Source organism: Protopterus annectens, chromosome 1.part1 (assembly GCF_019279795.1).
Source record: "Protopterus annectens isolate FY-2018-M chromosome 1.part1, PAN1.0, whole genome shotgun sequence".
Lineage (NCBI taxonomy): Eukaryota > Metazoa > Chordata > Ceratodontiformes > Protopteridae > Protopterus > Protopterus annectens.
The window spans coordinates 1,014,569,501-1,014,586,015 of record NC_056726.1 but is presented as its reverse complement, the minus strand read 5'-3'; the positions used below and the strand labels follow the sequence as shown (position 1 = coordinate 1,014,586,015).

At 41.4% G+C, this 16,515-nt stretch overlaps 1 protein-coding gene across 1 annotated transcript in view; it reads left to right on the top strand.

Moving 5' to 3' along the window:
• LOC122808760 overlaps window positions 1–16,515 on the top strand; it is a 1,224,833-nt gene that overhangs the window by 901,086 nt on the left and 307,232 nt on the right. The window contains exon 7 of the mRNA XM_044079786.1: window positions 16,513–16,515. This exon is cut by the window's right edge and continues 146 nt beyond it. Within this exon, the coding sequence (XP_043935721.1) occupies window positions 16,513–16,515 (3 nt within the window). The remainder of the gene's footprint in view (window positions 1–16,512) is intronic.

Sequence of the window (16,515 nt, the reverse complement as noted above, 5' to 3'; positions counted from 1 at the left end):
CCATTCTATGGGCATGTAGCCTGTGGAGAGGCTGAGGTTGAACAGCATGTTTAGGTGGGGGGTTAGTTTGTTCTGTAGTTCGTGCAAGACACAGGCTGGTACACCATCTGGCCCCATTGATGCTGTGTTTTTGGCTTTTGAAAGGACTGTTTTCACCTGTGCTTCTGTGATTTCCAGGACACTACACTTTTCTGGTATTGTTGTGGGCCCTTTTGAAGGTGAGAGAGAGAGGTGAAGTTTGCACTGAATCTATCTGCCAGGATGTTGACAATATCAGTAGGTTCAGTATATTTTGTGCTATTTTGCACTAGCTCAGAGCATATCTGCGAGTTGCCACTTAGATGCTTGACATAGCTAAAGAAGGCTTTGTGGTTATCTTTCGAATCCTTGGCTATTTTTCTTTCGAAGTTAGCCTTGGATGATTTTATGAGGGGACCTTAGTTTCTTACTGATACTGATCAGGGATGTTTTTCCTTCTTGGGATTTGCTTTTTTTCTGCATTAGTTTCCTCCTTCTGTTGTATAACCTGTTTATGGCAGCGGTCCACCAGACTGGTTTCCTTCTCTTAGGGGAGTTAGTCTTGGTCTTGTTAGGGATGGCACGATCCATGCATCCTTGTAGGTGCTCATAGAGTGCAATTGTAAAGGATTCTGCATCTTGGGCAGTGTTATCCTTTAGTGTGGGGACTGTGAAACTTACCACCTCTGCCTTAAGTATGATGAAGTTTGCTTTAGAAAAGTTTTTCACTGTGGTTTCCTTAGTTGGGGGTGGTGGTGGGGTGTGGACATCCAGGGTGATTAGTTTATGGTCTGTTCTAACCAGTGACGGGTTGACCTCCGGTACAGAACACCTGTCACCCATGTTGGTGATGACCTGGTCCAATATGTTGTGGCCTCTGGTAGGGGAGTTTACCAGCTGATCCAGGGCATTTGTGTTGATAAATTCCAGGAAGCGCTGAGCCTGGGAGTCTGTACTCAAGTAGTTTTCCCAGTTAATGGTAGGGTAATTGAAATTGCCCAATATCAGGGTGTTCGGTAGGACCTTCATATTTTCCAGTGTCTCCAGAAAGGCAGAGTGGTGGTCCTGGGTCATGGAGGGTGATCTGTAGCAGGCCACAATTTGCATTGCAGATTTGCCCGATGTTAGTAGCACATGGATGATCTCAGAGGTATCATGCTGCGCCACTAACCTGGAGGTGTGACTGTCCTTGATGAATATGGATACACCCCCTCCTTTTGTGTTTCGGTCCGTGTTCTGTGTCCGAAATATGTGATATGAGTTGTAGCCCAGTAGTGCTGGAGTGCTCTCTGGAGCCTTGAACCAGGTTTCAGTTACTGTACAGATGTCGACGTTCTCCATTCTTAGGAGTGCTTCGAGCGCATGTATTTTGAGATTTAAACTCCTGGCATTGAGTAGCATAACCCTCATTTTTTTACTTGTGCTGTTTATGGTGGTGGGTTTGAATATTGAGCCTTTCCTAAAAAAGGCACTATGGGGGCAGCAAGAGCCTTGGCCAGTATTCGAAAGCCAAGGGGTGACAGGTGCAAGCTGTCTCTTGCAAAGCAATGTGGCTTGTTGAGCATGTCATCCCAGGCTGACAGACACTGGATCCCCTTTGAATGACACCAGAAGCTTAGCCAATTGTTGAAATTGATCATTTTTTCTTTATACTGAGGTATCATTTTTCGTGAGGGCAGAATGGTACTCAGGGTCAGGGTCATACCCGCCTGGGCTACATGATCAGAGAGCTCTTCCATGTCTCTTTTCATGTAGTCCAGGAAGGTACATTTCTGGTCATTTACAACAACATGAACAATGACAGAGTCATATTTGTACTTGTTCTGGAGTGACCTGAGTGCTTGTGTTATGTGGCGGATTCTGACACCCGATAGGCAGCTAACAGTAATCTTCTCCTTGTCCAGCCTAGTGAGTGGAGTGTCAGTGTGCCTGACTATTGCATCGCCTATTACTAGTGTGTTAGGTATGTTATTTTGCCTTAAGGGCTGTGATTGTGCGGCACATTGATTTTGCGTTTTATGTGCTGTCTGGTTTGTGACGGGAGGTGCAGGTTTTGTGGGTGTCTGCTTTGGAGCTCTCTGATGCTTATGCAGGTTTTTATTTAGAGCCTCCGAGTATGATTTTGTGTATTTATGTGTATTTTTGCCAGTGCTGGTTTAGTAGCTCTATGTGAGGCTGGAGGTGTGGTGCAAGTGTTAACCTTCTCCTCATGACTGCCTGTTCCAATCTTGGGTGGAGAGACTTTACCCTCCAGTTTGGCTGTATAATTGCATCTCTCGCATATGTTAGCATTTTATGGTAGGAGGAGAGGGCTGTCTGTGTACATGAGGCAGTTGTAACATTGCCTCAGGATACCCAGATTCACCAGCTGGACTGGAGAGTACACCTGAAGTTGCCCTTTGGTCATGCCTGAATAGTAGGGTGAGCTGCATAGTTGCTTGGTTGGTGAGGGGTGGATAAAGAGCCTTGCCCTGCTGGGCAGTCAAGTGTCGGGGTATATTAGTGCTTGCTATTAGGTCTGAGCTTTTTGAGTGTTTAGGTTGAGAGTTAGACTAGTTTCAAGTAAAAAACTGAAGAGGAGACTTAGTAGAGCCGGGAATAATTTAACCCTAGCTAACCAGTGCTGCCCGATGCACAAAACCGTGCAAACGTGGTTTTTAAACTACTAACTTCTGGGCTGGAACCACTCCTCCAAGGACAGATGGCTGCTCAAAGTTCCCCTCTCTCACAGGTGAACAGAGAAACTTCCTTCTATCCAAGTAAGGTATGGGCAACTCAGAAACTTGTAACACAGCCCTGAATTCAGCACTAGCCTGAAAACTGGACTATACTAGCTTAGAAAGGCGGGAAACAAGAAATTATTATTTTTTTTTTTTTAAAAGACAAGGCAAAAACAGTAAAAGGTACACTTAAAACAGCTTTAAACGACTACAAGCGATCAGAAAAGGCTATTGCACTTTAGTGTGTAGCCTACAACAGTTAAACAATTTATTTAAACAAAAAACTTTTTGAAAGTGCAGGCAGTCAAATAAGTACAATATGTGAAAAAACAAGCTTTTAAATCACAATAAGTGCTGGAAAAATCAGCATTTAGGCAGAAAACAGTTAAGTACAGCAAAAAAATACAGAAAACTGATACTCAATCACTCCAAAGTCTCTCTTTTAAGCTAGAAGGCTTGTATCTGTTTAAGGCTTTCTAGTGCTTTCCAGTAGGTTAGTTACAGGAAAGATGGGAAACAAGTACAGATGTGGTCTTTTAAACCAGAAAGTTGAAAGAGATGGACAACTTCCCGAATGATCAATAAACTACAATTCCTGGGCCAAGAACCACTCTTCTTGTGGTAGACAGGCTACCTAGTACTTACCACTCCCACTGATAAGCTAGAAGGCTGCACTCCAACACAAATTTGCTAAACCTTTCTTCCTGAGAATGTTTTTCATTTGTTTGTTAATGGTTCTTTAGCTCTGCAGTCTGGCAGCATTCCGGTGGTTTCGTAATCTGCACCACTAATGCTACTAATATGCTCTGTTTAAGATTGATGGAAGAAGGACATTTTTTGTTAATATTTTCAGGGAGAGACTGTACCGACTGTGAGCTGCTTTTGGCAGTTTGATGATTTTGGTCACTTAAACCAAGATATAATCTTCATGGCCCAGAAAGGAGGAAGATGTCTGTGTGTTTTAGAGTCTTAGATGTGCTCTGGATGAGAGGTCTTCTCCATGCTGCTCACTGTAGTGCAGAGGCAGAGTAGTGAATTATAGTGTTCACCCCACAGGACTACACAATGAATTATGGTGCTCACTCTAATGTGACATAGCAATGTATATAGTGTTCACCCTAGCAGTAGCAGACAGTTCATTATGCTGGTTAAGCTAACATAACACAGCGCTTTATTATCTCAATCACCTTAACATGTCTGCATAATGCATTATGCAGCTCAGACTAACATGGCTCAGCAGTTTATGCTAAATGATACCGTATGCTATTCGACTTAATGTATCACAACAGAATATTACAGTTCTTACCCTGACATGATTACCCAGTGCTTTAAGCTGTTCACACCAGTGCATACCAGTGTGACACAGCTGTTTATTATAAGGTCATAATGTATTATCCTTCTGACTCCAATATGACACAACAGTGTATTACAGCATTTACCTTAACATGGCTGTACAATGCATTGTAGTGCTGTCCCTAATACAGCACAGCAGATTTGTGTTAGTGTTCATCCTAGTGCTGTAATGTGGTACACCAGTATGTAATAGTGCACAACCTAGCAACTCAAAAGACAAATAAAGCCTTCCATAGCCAAATTTGAGGTAAATCTGGCCTCCCAAGCCAAGGTAATTCTTTACCTATATCTGCAGTCTCAAAAACAATACACAGTTATGTGTAGAACTTATTGTTAATGGAGTCATTTATTTTATTTTTATTTTATTTTTATTTAACATTTGTTAACCGGGAAAGTCCGACTTGGAACAAAGCCAATTTTCAGCGGAGGCCCAGGGAGAAAGGCTCCAGATGCATGCCTTTGTAATGCGGGAGGAAACCGGAGCACCCGGAGGAAACCCACACGAACGCAGGGAGGACATGCAGACTCCACACAGAAGGCACCCCAGCTAAGAATCAAACCAGAAAACCTCTTGCTGTGAGGCGACAACACTACCGCTGCACCACTGCGTCGTCCTACATTTACACTGTACCAGAGATATGGCAAACCTACTGGCAGAAAATTCAGCTGCAATGTTACCCTTCTCTGCCCTCACTCTCCCCTCAGGAAATACCAACAAATACAACCTCCACAAATATCACTAGGGGCTAAGAACACTGCATCTATAGGCCCCACAGCATCATCCCAGTCTGCCTTATAAATACCATAAAGCATGACTAGTCATGCCGTCTGGAACCACAACTTAAACTTGCTTCATGCCTCACAAAAGAAAAATGACAACTGTCATTCCTCATAAATATGCCATGCCATCCAAGGACCCTGGAAAATACCAACCTATAAGTCTCGCTAGTCAGATATGCAAAGTCATGGAAAGAAATATCATGGATGTGATTAATAATGGCATAGAAAACTTCCAGATACTGGACCTAGCCCAGATTGGTTTTGTCAAGGTCATATCATGCCTACTCAGCCTGGTAGACTTCTTTGTGAAGGCTAACAAAGCAATGGATGAGGGCAAAACATAACCTGGCCAAAGCAGGTCTATATTAGCAAAGCGAAAAACCCTATGCGCGAATACCAAAACATTGACCACTATACCGCAAACCGTGAAAATCCCGAATGCACTAAACTGCAGAAAAAAAAATATCGAACTCTCATAGTCGCCCAACCCCACCACCCGCTACATACTACCTACCCAAACAAAATAAATAAACCACATACATAAACTAACCAAACCCTACTTCTAACCTAAACTAAAGCACCAAAACCCTACCTCCAACACTACACTAAACCCCACAAACACAACTGTCTATGCAGTCTACTTAATCCCTCCCTAATCCTAAGGTCCGTAACTACCGCACACATCCCCTAAAGACATACACCTAAACAAAATAAATAATACACATACATACACTTAAAAAGACCCTACACCTAACACTACACAAACTCTTACATACATTACCTATCTATGCACTTACCTTAACCCAAATCCTAACACTAAAGTCCTATCTATCGCACACTTACCTTCCGGAGCTATACAGCAGATGGGCCAACCAAAACAAACCAACATTTCGAAATTCGCGGTTTTAACCATTTGGGGTTTATGTACTTCACGCAATACTGTCTGATGTCTTTGTATTCGCCTAAAGGGATTTTCGATCACGTAATAGGAACCCAGCCAAAGCATTTGATACAATTTCCCACTTGGGCACTCTTGACAAACTCAAGAGGTTAGATAGCTAGTTGGCTCACAGACAAGACCCAGGGAGTTCGAAATGAGGAGCCCATCTCTACAAAGAGGCCAGTCACAAACAGAGTTTCTGAGGCATCGGTCCTGGAGCCGTTCCTTTTTGGTATTTACTTCTCTGAAGTCAAGGCAAATGTCAATGGCCTTTGGATGACCAAATATGCAGATGTTTGTCACTTAGGAGCAGTCATAGAATCCCACACAAACACTAATGTTCTCCATGAAGGGCTGAGACAGACAAATTACTGGTGTCATAGCCATGGATTGTACTAAATGCCAAGAAATGCATAGTAGTATCCCTCAGGATGTCAAAGGTCAACCATCTCAGTAACTATCATATTGACACCATACCCCTAAGAGTTGATCCAGTAGTCAGGGACTTGGGGGCACTGTTGACTATAATCTTGCCTTTGTCTATCATGTGTTTAAAATAGTCAGGAATCACTCTGTTTTGTCTAACTTATAAACAAAGATAAGGCATCTAGGTCCAACGAGATCCTTGTCCCACTGTATTCAGCACTCATCAGACCTTTCATTGAGTATAATGTCTCATTTGTTATGTACCTAACTAGTCACATCGAGCAGTTAGAACATCCACAGAGCTCCTCACTAAAAGTATACAGGGTGTAAATAATATGTCCTATGCAGACTGCCTCATGCTCTATCCCTGTATTCTGTCTCCTACACACTGTTGAGGGGAGTTCTATGCCTGGCATACAAAGTATCGTAAGACCCCACAATGTTGGTCCTTCTACATATCCATAAAACAAACAGCATCAGAATTTCCCATTCTAAATGCTTAAACCTTGCATGTTATACAAATAGGAAGACACACATACACTAACGCATGCTGAGACACTTAAAAGCAATCTTCCTAAACAACAAAGACCTCCTAGACTGCCTATTGTCAAAGCTATGCCTCAGCAAGCCCAAAGACTATAGGAAAAAACAACACCCAACATTACACAAACTGTCACTCTCAGTGGAGCCCAAAACACTAACCCCTAAGGCAAGCAAACACCCCTCCCAGGATTCTTGTCATAGGGGACTTCATTATAAGATATACTGTTGTCCCTCTAACCACAAGGAACAGGGAGAATACAACTGTTAGTTGTTTATCTGAAGCCATGATCCACTAAATCATGCATGCACTCAAGTCATTGCCCAGTAGGTACCAGTATGATTCCATCGTAATCCATGTTCATAGGTTCATAGGTTCAGCTTTCACCACCAGGATGAGAATACTATACCCATTAGTTTGCTGTGCCTCTGTCCAGCAGTGATACAGAGATGATTCAAGATTTCTCTTGAACAGAGTCAGTGAGGGGCTCTGCCTCACATGGACTGGGATTCTGTTCAGTCTCTGGGTGATGAATCTGTCCATTTATATCCGTGTTGAGGTTTAAGTCTCTTGCTCTCGTGGCTCTGGTGGATTTGGATTTTTGAGGTGGAGCATGTCCGTTTCTTCAGTTGGGCATCGTATGACATATGTTTGAGCCCTTTATCCTTTTGGTGAGGAACTTTCTTTCCAACTGCTGGATCAGGTGGGCAATGTAGAAGGTCTTCCTAACCACTTTGGCAATGTGAGTGTCAAAAGAGAGGTTACTGTCAACTTGGGTCCCCTCTGGCACCAGTTATCCAGTTTGCAGTCATCTGCAAATTTTCTATGTTTGCCTGCACTTCAGAAAAATAACTGACATGGCACCAGCAACTCTAACCCTGTGTGTTCTGTCCTTGAGCCAGTTTGCAACCCATCTTGTGACATATGGGTTTACATCTAAGCTGGTGAGCTTTTCTATGATGATCAATGGCCTTAGTGAAGGATCCAGTGTCTGTAGGTCTCCAATGTCTTTATTTATGAGTTCCATTCTGATCCTCTCCATAGCTTTGCAGACAAGGCTCGTCAAGCTTATGGGGCGGTAATTCCAGGGTCCGTAGATTAAACAGCAGCCTTATGTGTGGGTTTAGTTCCTCATTGAGTTCATGTAGCACACAGGGGGGGACACCGTCCGTCCCATTGATGCTGTGTTTTTTGCTTTAGAGAGCAGCTCTCACCTGGGCATCTGAGATGTTTGGGAGGCTAGACTCTGGTGGGATAGATATTTCTCCTTTTGGGGGAGGAGGAGGAATTTGCACTGAACCTGTCTGCCAGTATGTTGGCAATGTCTGTGGGTTCAGTGATTTTTATCATTTTGGACTAATTCTGAGCATATCCGGGAGTTCCCAGTCAGGTTTCTAACATAGCTAAAGCAGGCTTTATGATCGCCATTTGTGTCAGTAGCGATCTCTCTCTCAAAGGTGACCTTGGATGATTTTATGAGTGATCTCTTGTTGTAGAGTTTGTTTATGGCTGGAGTCCACCAGACGGTGCCTGCCTTTGGTGGAAAGGGTCTTGATTTTATTAGGGGGCATTTGTAAGGGTTTCAGCAGCGTGGGTTGTGGTTTCCACTGGCTCGGGGGCCTTGAAGGATACCACTCCAGTCTTAAGAAGTGTGAAGTTTGCTTTTGAGAAGTTCTTCACTGTGGTCTTTTTGGGGGGGGGGGGGGGGATGTGGATCTCCAGTGAGATTAATTTATGCTCTGATCTCACCAATGAGATGGAGCATTTTGTCCCATGTTTGTGATGATCAGGTCTAGTATATTTTCTCCTCTTGTGGGAATGGTGACTAGTTGTCCCATAGCATTTGAGTTTATGAACTCAAGGAACCTTTAAGGGTGTTGGGGCTTGAGTAATGTTCCCAGTCTATGATTGGGTAGTTGAAGTCACCCAATATGATGGTGTTTGGAGAGAAACTTTCATACTCTCCAGTGTCTTCAGGAAGGCTGTGTGGGTTTCCTGAGTTTGAGAAGGTGGCCTGTAGCATGTTACAAAGTGTAGGGCAGTTTTACCTATGGTTAATTGCACCTGGATGGTCTCCATTGCCACTAACCTGGAGGTGTGGGTAATGATATGAGGTATAACCTGATAGTGCTGGGGTGCTCTCAGGAGCCTTGAACCAGGTTTCAGTCACAGCACAGACATCGATGTTCTCCATACTGAGTTTAGACTTCTGGCATTGACCATTTTTTGTTTAGCGGTAGGTTTATCATTTTTGCCTTGCTTAAAAAAAAAGGCACATGGGGTGGCCTTTGCCTTGCCCAATATCAGAAGCGGGGGGTGACAGGTGCAAGCTGTCCTCATGGCACAGCGGCTTGTCAAGCATGTCATCCCAGGCAGACAGACATTGATCGCTGATCATTTTGTCATGTAGGTGTTAATAACCTGAGACGTACCTCCCTGGACTGTATGAACAGAGACATTATGGAGTTTCGGACTATGTGTCTCAGGCTGGTATGAGCCTAGCATTGAATAGCATATTACAATCACTGAGGATGATGCAATGATACAATGATACACTGATACAATGATACACTGATACAATGTATCTCTGAGGATGATACAATGTATCTCTGAGGATGATGTCACAATGCATTGAGCAGCATAATTACCATCACTGAGGATGATGCAATGATACACTGATACAATGATACAATGTATCACTGAGGATGATGTCACAATGCATTGAGCAGCATATTACCATCAATGAGGATGATGCCGCAATATGAGTAAAAAATAATTGATTTCTACAACTGGCCGTCTTTCTGGTGTCATGGGATTCAGTATTTGTCAGCTTGGGAGAATATGGTTAACACACCACACTGCCTTGCCAAGGGTGGTCTAAATTTTTCCGCTATCAACTTTGGAATACTAGCTAAAACTTTATCCATCCCCACAGTGCCTTTTTTAGGCAATGACAAATTGACAGATCTACTGTCATAGCAAAATCAATTCAACTGAACCTCAGGCTGTTACTGCATAATGCCAGAAGCCTAAATAAAAAACTACACTCCCTTCAAAATCTCCTCCCGCTCGGGAATATAAATAACTGTGAAGTTACTATGGCATAGTTTAAAGCTAAAGAGAGCACCCCTGCAGTGGAAGGTTTCAGTGCCTTTCATACTTTTAGACCAGTAGCTGCACAGATAAGGGTTAAAGATGGAGGTACCTCAATATAAATCAGTAACAAGCATACCTCTAGGGAGGTCAAATAGGATGACAAACTGGAATTCTACCATGTGGAGATCACTGTAGACAAAATCTCATACCATATCCTAGCCAGCTACTGGTCACATTCCATGTTTCAAGAAGCTCACAATGCATACTTGGACCTACTAGAGACACTTACCAGCCAACCCTACTCATGAAAGACTTTAATTACCCATCCATATGTCTCAACTGTCCAGAATTTTGCAGAATGTCCAGATTTCAGCTCACATTTTTGGTCTGTTCCTCATAAAATTTGTGTTTTTTGGAAAATCGCTTGGATGATCTGAGGATTTAAGTCACTAAATAATGACATTCATATGAGTTTCTGACTTCAAATCTTTTAGAAAATGTATGTTAAAACAAATCCTGTTACTCTAGCAACTTTCCAAGTTTATAAGAGCAATATTTAAAATAAATTCCTATTTTTGGGCTTTTATCCCCCATTTTGTCTTACTTTGCCCAGATTTATTGCACTATGAGCTTGAGAGGTATGTAACCCCTCTATAGACTGGGAGTTGTACATGGCCTCAAATCTACAGGTACAAAAATTCCTGGATTTCATAAATACAAACACCGTAGAACAAATAGTGAATGCACCCACTAGAGGCTTCAACATTCTGGACTTTGTGCACACAAATATGTGTTAATGCCGCACTTCCCCCAACCTCCCAATGTCTCATCTTTCCTGGTAAGGTCCACATTTAAAGCTGTCTCCTTTAAAATCAAAACACTTTCATAACCCCATTAAAACCAGTAACAGTTAGGGAACTAGTCAAAGGCAAATTATCTTTAATTAAGTGATGATTTTTCAAAATTCAGTGACCCTACAAACCACAAGACGACAGCAGATTATGCTGAATTGTTCTCAGAAACTCTGTACTACCATATCAATGGCTGCATAGAGGCTGCTGTACCTACCAGAAGTAAGCTCAGATTTAGTCCCAGAATCAAACCACCCTGGTAGCATCTGCAATTAAACAGGATATACACCAAAAGGAAAAAAAATGACTTCAAAATCAGAAAGGGTAATTCCCATAAAGATAAAATCTATCCCGTCAAAATAAATAGGCAACTAAGACTGCTAATTAGGTCAAGGAAAGTCAACGTTGAGGTTAAGACAGCCTCCCAGGTGTAAGATAACCATAATGCCTTCTATAGCTATGTCAGAAACCTCAAGGGCAGCATAGAGCTATATGCAGAACTGGTGGTTAATGGTGCCACATTCACTGAACCTAGTAATATAGCAAACTTGTTAGCTGACAAATTCAGTTCCAACTTTACTCAACCCCATCCAAAATCATCCCCAAAAAATACCCTTAAACATAACCCTCCAACTATAATTAGGGTGCATATACTGGCTGCACGCACTAAAGCCAAGAACATGGTCTCAATTGGCCCTGATAACATGCCAAGATGCATCCTGAATCATCTAAAATATGACTTATCTGGACCCCTGGATTCATTATTTAACTATAGTCTTAAAACAGGCTATGTGCCAGGTAAATGGATGACTGTAATGGTCATCCCCTTCATATGGAAGGACCTTCTACAAATCCTAGAAACCCAAGACCCATTATTCTGACATGTCTTCCTCGCAAACCCATGAAAGGAATTATCATGGAAATTATTAACAAGGCTATAGGAAACCTCCAGACACTGGATCCATCACATTTTGGCTTTTCAAAGGAAGGTTTTGCTTACCGAATCTGGTGGACTTATTTAAAAGGTCAGTAAGGCAATGGATGAGGGAAAATATACTGCCTACCCAGATCTTGCTAAAGGATTTAATACAATATCTCACTCAGGCATTGTCAATGAACTTAAGGAACTAGGTATAACAAGTAGATAGCTAGCTGCCTCACTGAAACTAAAACTGGTAAGACCACCTCCAAACATAGGCTGATCAGTGGTGAAGTCCCTAGGGCTCTTTGCCATGCCCACTCCTCTTTGGGATCTATTTCTCGGATGTCAAAGCCAATGTCAAATGCCTCTGGCTAATGAAGTTTGCAGACGATTGCAAACTGGGATCAGTCTTTGAATCCCCCCCAAGATAAGAACACCCTTCAGGAAAGCCTAGCACAGAGAAATGCCTGGTCACAAAGCCAAGGCTTAAAACTAAATACCAAGAAATGCATTATAGTACCTTTTGGGAAGGCAGCCACCCTGGGTAACTACATCATCAATAAAACACTGGGAATCCATGTAGACAGTTACCTAGCCTTCAACCAACATGTGTTCAAGGTAGTAAGTAAATCATTGTCCTACCCCTCAACTGTCCAAATTTTTGCAGAATGTTCAGATTTTTGCCTCATATTTTTGGCCTATTTCTCATAAAATTTGTGATTTTCTGGCAAGTCACTGGGATGATCTGAGGATTGAAGTCACTAAATAATGACATATGTTTTAATATCAGACTTCATATCCTTCAGAAAATGCATGTTAACACAAACCCTGTTGCTCTAGCAACTTTTAAGTTTATAAGAGCAGTATTTAAAATCTGTCCCTATTTTGGGGCCTTTGTTCCCCCATTTTGTCAGGCTTTGTCCAGATTTCTTACACTAGGAGGTTGAGCTTGTGTGTTGCTCAACTTATATGCAAGGGCATAGTATCTAGCTCCAGACAGGTCATCATATCACTCTACTCGGACCTCATCAGAGCCATCATATGGTATAATGCACCCTTTGGTATGTACCTGAGCAGACAATGCAACAACTTGGACATCCACAAAATTTCTTTACAAAAAGAGTATTGGTAGTAAACACAATGTCCTATGCTGATTGCCTCAATGTCCTGTCTCTTTAATTGATATCAAACAGACATTTGAGAAATGATTTTTGCCTGGCATACAAGGCATCCTTAGACCCTGTTTTGATTAATCTTTTGCATATCCTCAAAACAATTAGCATCAGAACAACAAGATGAAAAGACCAACATTTTGCTTGAAACATAAATAGGTCATGTTGGAGAGACAGATATGTTTCAAAGAGAATTCCCATTCTCTGGAACAGGCTTCCCATCCTTTTGAAGTAGAGTTTCTCCTATTTAAGTACTACTTGGACCAATGGTTAGGTAATCAGAAATTCACCCCTGGTCCAGTGCCTACATCTGTGATGGACAGACTCAGTCTGTAAATCACCCCGATATAAATCAAATTTGTAAGCAACATTTGTGGTTGCACAACTAAGCTTATAAGGGCCTTAGTGGTCATTAACCTAGTTTTTACCCATGAACCTATGAACGGCTGGAGAGACAAGTATGCATCCCAGAGCCAACCCTTTCTCAGGAACAGAGTCCCCATCCAAGTAAAGCAGAGTTCCTCCCCAACCCAATTCAAGGTAACTTAGAACATTGGCTGGGTGACCAGAAATTCACCCCTGGTTTGGCACCTATGTCTCCAATGGACACAGGCAGCCTGTAAATGGTTCATCTCAAAGGCCCCAGCTTGTAAATGTTTCATCGCCCAAGTCCTTGCTTGCACTACCCAAGGATACCAGAACTTGTCAGAGATTTAGGATTCATGGCTAGGCTTAAAAAGGCCCCAGTGATCATTACCCTAGTACACATCTTCAAAACTGTGAATCTTTAGCTACATAATGACTGCACATTGCATTATACGGCTCGTGCTAATATGACACAGGAACCTATGAGTGTACTCACCCCAACATAACTGTTATGACACAATGCACTATGCAGCTCACTTTCACATTAAAGGGCATTGCTTTCTGCTTTACGGAACAGAGCACTGTGCTACTTACCCCAAAATCATGCTTCTCATTTTAACATGACCGGACAATGCATTACTCTGTTCCCTCCAAAATGAAGGCACCGTGCTTTATGCTACTTACCACAAGATGACTGTGCAACGTGATGTACTGCTTTATATTCTACAGTCTAACCTTCTCTCCACCATGGACAAAAAATAGTTAATATTGCTCTCACTGACATTTGCTAGCAGGAATAGACCTCTGGTCTTCATGGATCTTTTCCAGACTCAGGCTGGGAGCACTCTCTGGTTAAGTGAGTTGCTCAGAGTCACACAGCTACCAATGGAGACTGATGGAATTAAACCTAGGACCACTGAACTACAAGAAACAGCTTGTTTATAGCTCCTTTATCCTCTGCACCAACTTGACAGGTTATACCTTGCAATGCTCCCTACAGTGAAATGAGACAGCACATTTTGTTGGCTACTTCTGGCAGGACAATAATTTATGCAGCTTAAGCTGATCACCAGCATTTAATGCTTTATGCTACTAACACCAATATAACTAGACTTATTGCTGCTCAGCCCTGTGTGACTACATAGTATATTATGCTGTTCACTCCATCAAGATAGAAAAATGCTTTCTGTTGATCACCTTTACATCCAAACACAAAGTAAACCCACATATCAGCAACACCAAAGAAGAAATAAGAATTAAACTAAAAAGGTCAGAATGCAAACTTAAATTGGTTTTATAGTGTAAGTGCTTCCTTTATTAGTTAGATTGGAGATCAACAGTTTCTTCAACTTGTGCAGACCTCATCAAACCTTTTTCCTTCCTTAACATGACTGGATAATGCATACATTTATAGGCTCCTACATTGTTGTTAGACAAGCAGTCTGGGTGAATACATATAGCCTAACCATGCGACACAAGAATTTAATGGGTGAATTTGCCACCTGACTTGATGGTGGCCATATTGATTACCTCAGGAGTAAATTAGTGTGCACCAATCCAACCATCAAGCAGAACTTGAAGGAGGCTAATGTGTTACACTTTTGACATGTAAGGGGATCTTGCTCCATAAGTATGGATTCCATACGTAAGGACCACGTCACCAAGAGGTTATGTTTACGAGTAGGAAAGCATCTTTCATAGTTGAAATGACAAGGTAGAGATCATCACATAAAGCCTGGAATGACAGAGGGAAAACAGAGTTTTTTTATTTGTCCAGGTAGTTAAGGGAAAAAAGTCCTTTAACTATTTTTGTTGGAAAATGTCGGGGTCTTTCTAAATGAGCATGGTGTTTTGAGATATGTGTTCCATATGGTATCATTCATTCTATGATTAGTCTAATATGAGTAATGGAAAAATACTAGGCAAGTAATTACGAGGACCATAAGATGCCTCACCATGTTTATCTTTAAGCAGACAAACCTAAATGTTCTTGCCACCATGGTCAAGTACTTAATACTGCTAACCTCCCAAATCAAGCAGAGCCTTACATGATAACTTATATCTACCATCCAATCAAGAAGGTTAACCTTAAAGGTAAACAAAGTAGTACTCTGTTTCCCCTGTAGTAACAATTTATTCCATAGGCTGGGTATACGCTCTGTTAGGAACCGGTTCTTCCACAAGTCTTGTTTATATTTTGATGCAGATTTAGGTCTGTAGTGCAGGTATTGGTAGAGGTATTGGTTTTGCAAAGAAATACAAGGTAAAGTAGAACTGGGTCTTTCATGGCTTGAAAAGCTAGACACAGGTCATCTTGGAGAAACTGAAAAACTTCTGAGTATATGTGAGTCATACTAATCTTCTGAGATATTTAAAGGATTTAAAACTTAATGACAGAAGAGGTGGGGGATTATGAAATCCTCTGACACGGATGATCTACCTTTGACAATTAACTTGGCAAATTAGGAGTTATTACAGACATCTATAGTCACTGCAGTACATTATACCTGTCCCCTTACATCTATAACTCTTCAGAAAACCCAATTTAAACTCTTGTGGGGGGAGAGACAGGCTATTAGGGCTGATAAACTGAAGGTACAAAGCCATGCTCTTTTGTTTCCCTGATTTTCTGTGGTGATTTACTGATGGACAGATGTGCAGTGCTGCACAAAGCTTGGACCTATCAATTTATATCCCCTGGCTTTCTCTTTAAATATACCATAAGCCTGCTTTTCTCTCACTTCATGTTGCAGTTCCTGCTTGAATTATACTAACTTATGTTTAATTTCTCTATAAACTGGCTAAAATTTCTCTAACTATTAAATCGTTGTCATATAACTTGGATTTATGTTTAACCAATCTTTCCATATTATGTCAAATTTGGTTTTATTATTTAAACTGTAGATGTTTTTTGTATTATTTTTGAAGACTGTAAAATTTTTGCTCTTAAAGTGTTTTGTAATATTTTGGAGCTTTTCTCCCCGGGCCTCTGCTGAAAATGGGCTCTTACCTAGTTGGATGTTCCCAGTAATCAAATGTCAGTAAATAAATAATAATAATTAAATATGATCTGTAGTCAAGAAAAAAAGTACAACGTAACCATAAACTGATTTTTTTTTAATTAAGTTAAGGTGTGTAGTACAAGAAAGCTCTGCTGTACTTGTATATTTTGCCAGACTCTTAGACAGATGGTACAATAAACATTTAATATTTTGATCAGTTGAACAGAGTTTCCATGACAAGCTGACATAGTTGCAGTGTACTCTGAGAGTTGCCATTCTTTTTACAAATCATTTTGTTATTACTTGAGCCTTTCTTTTCCCATAGGGA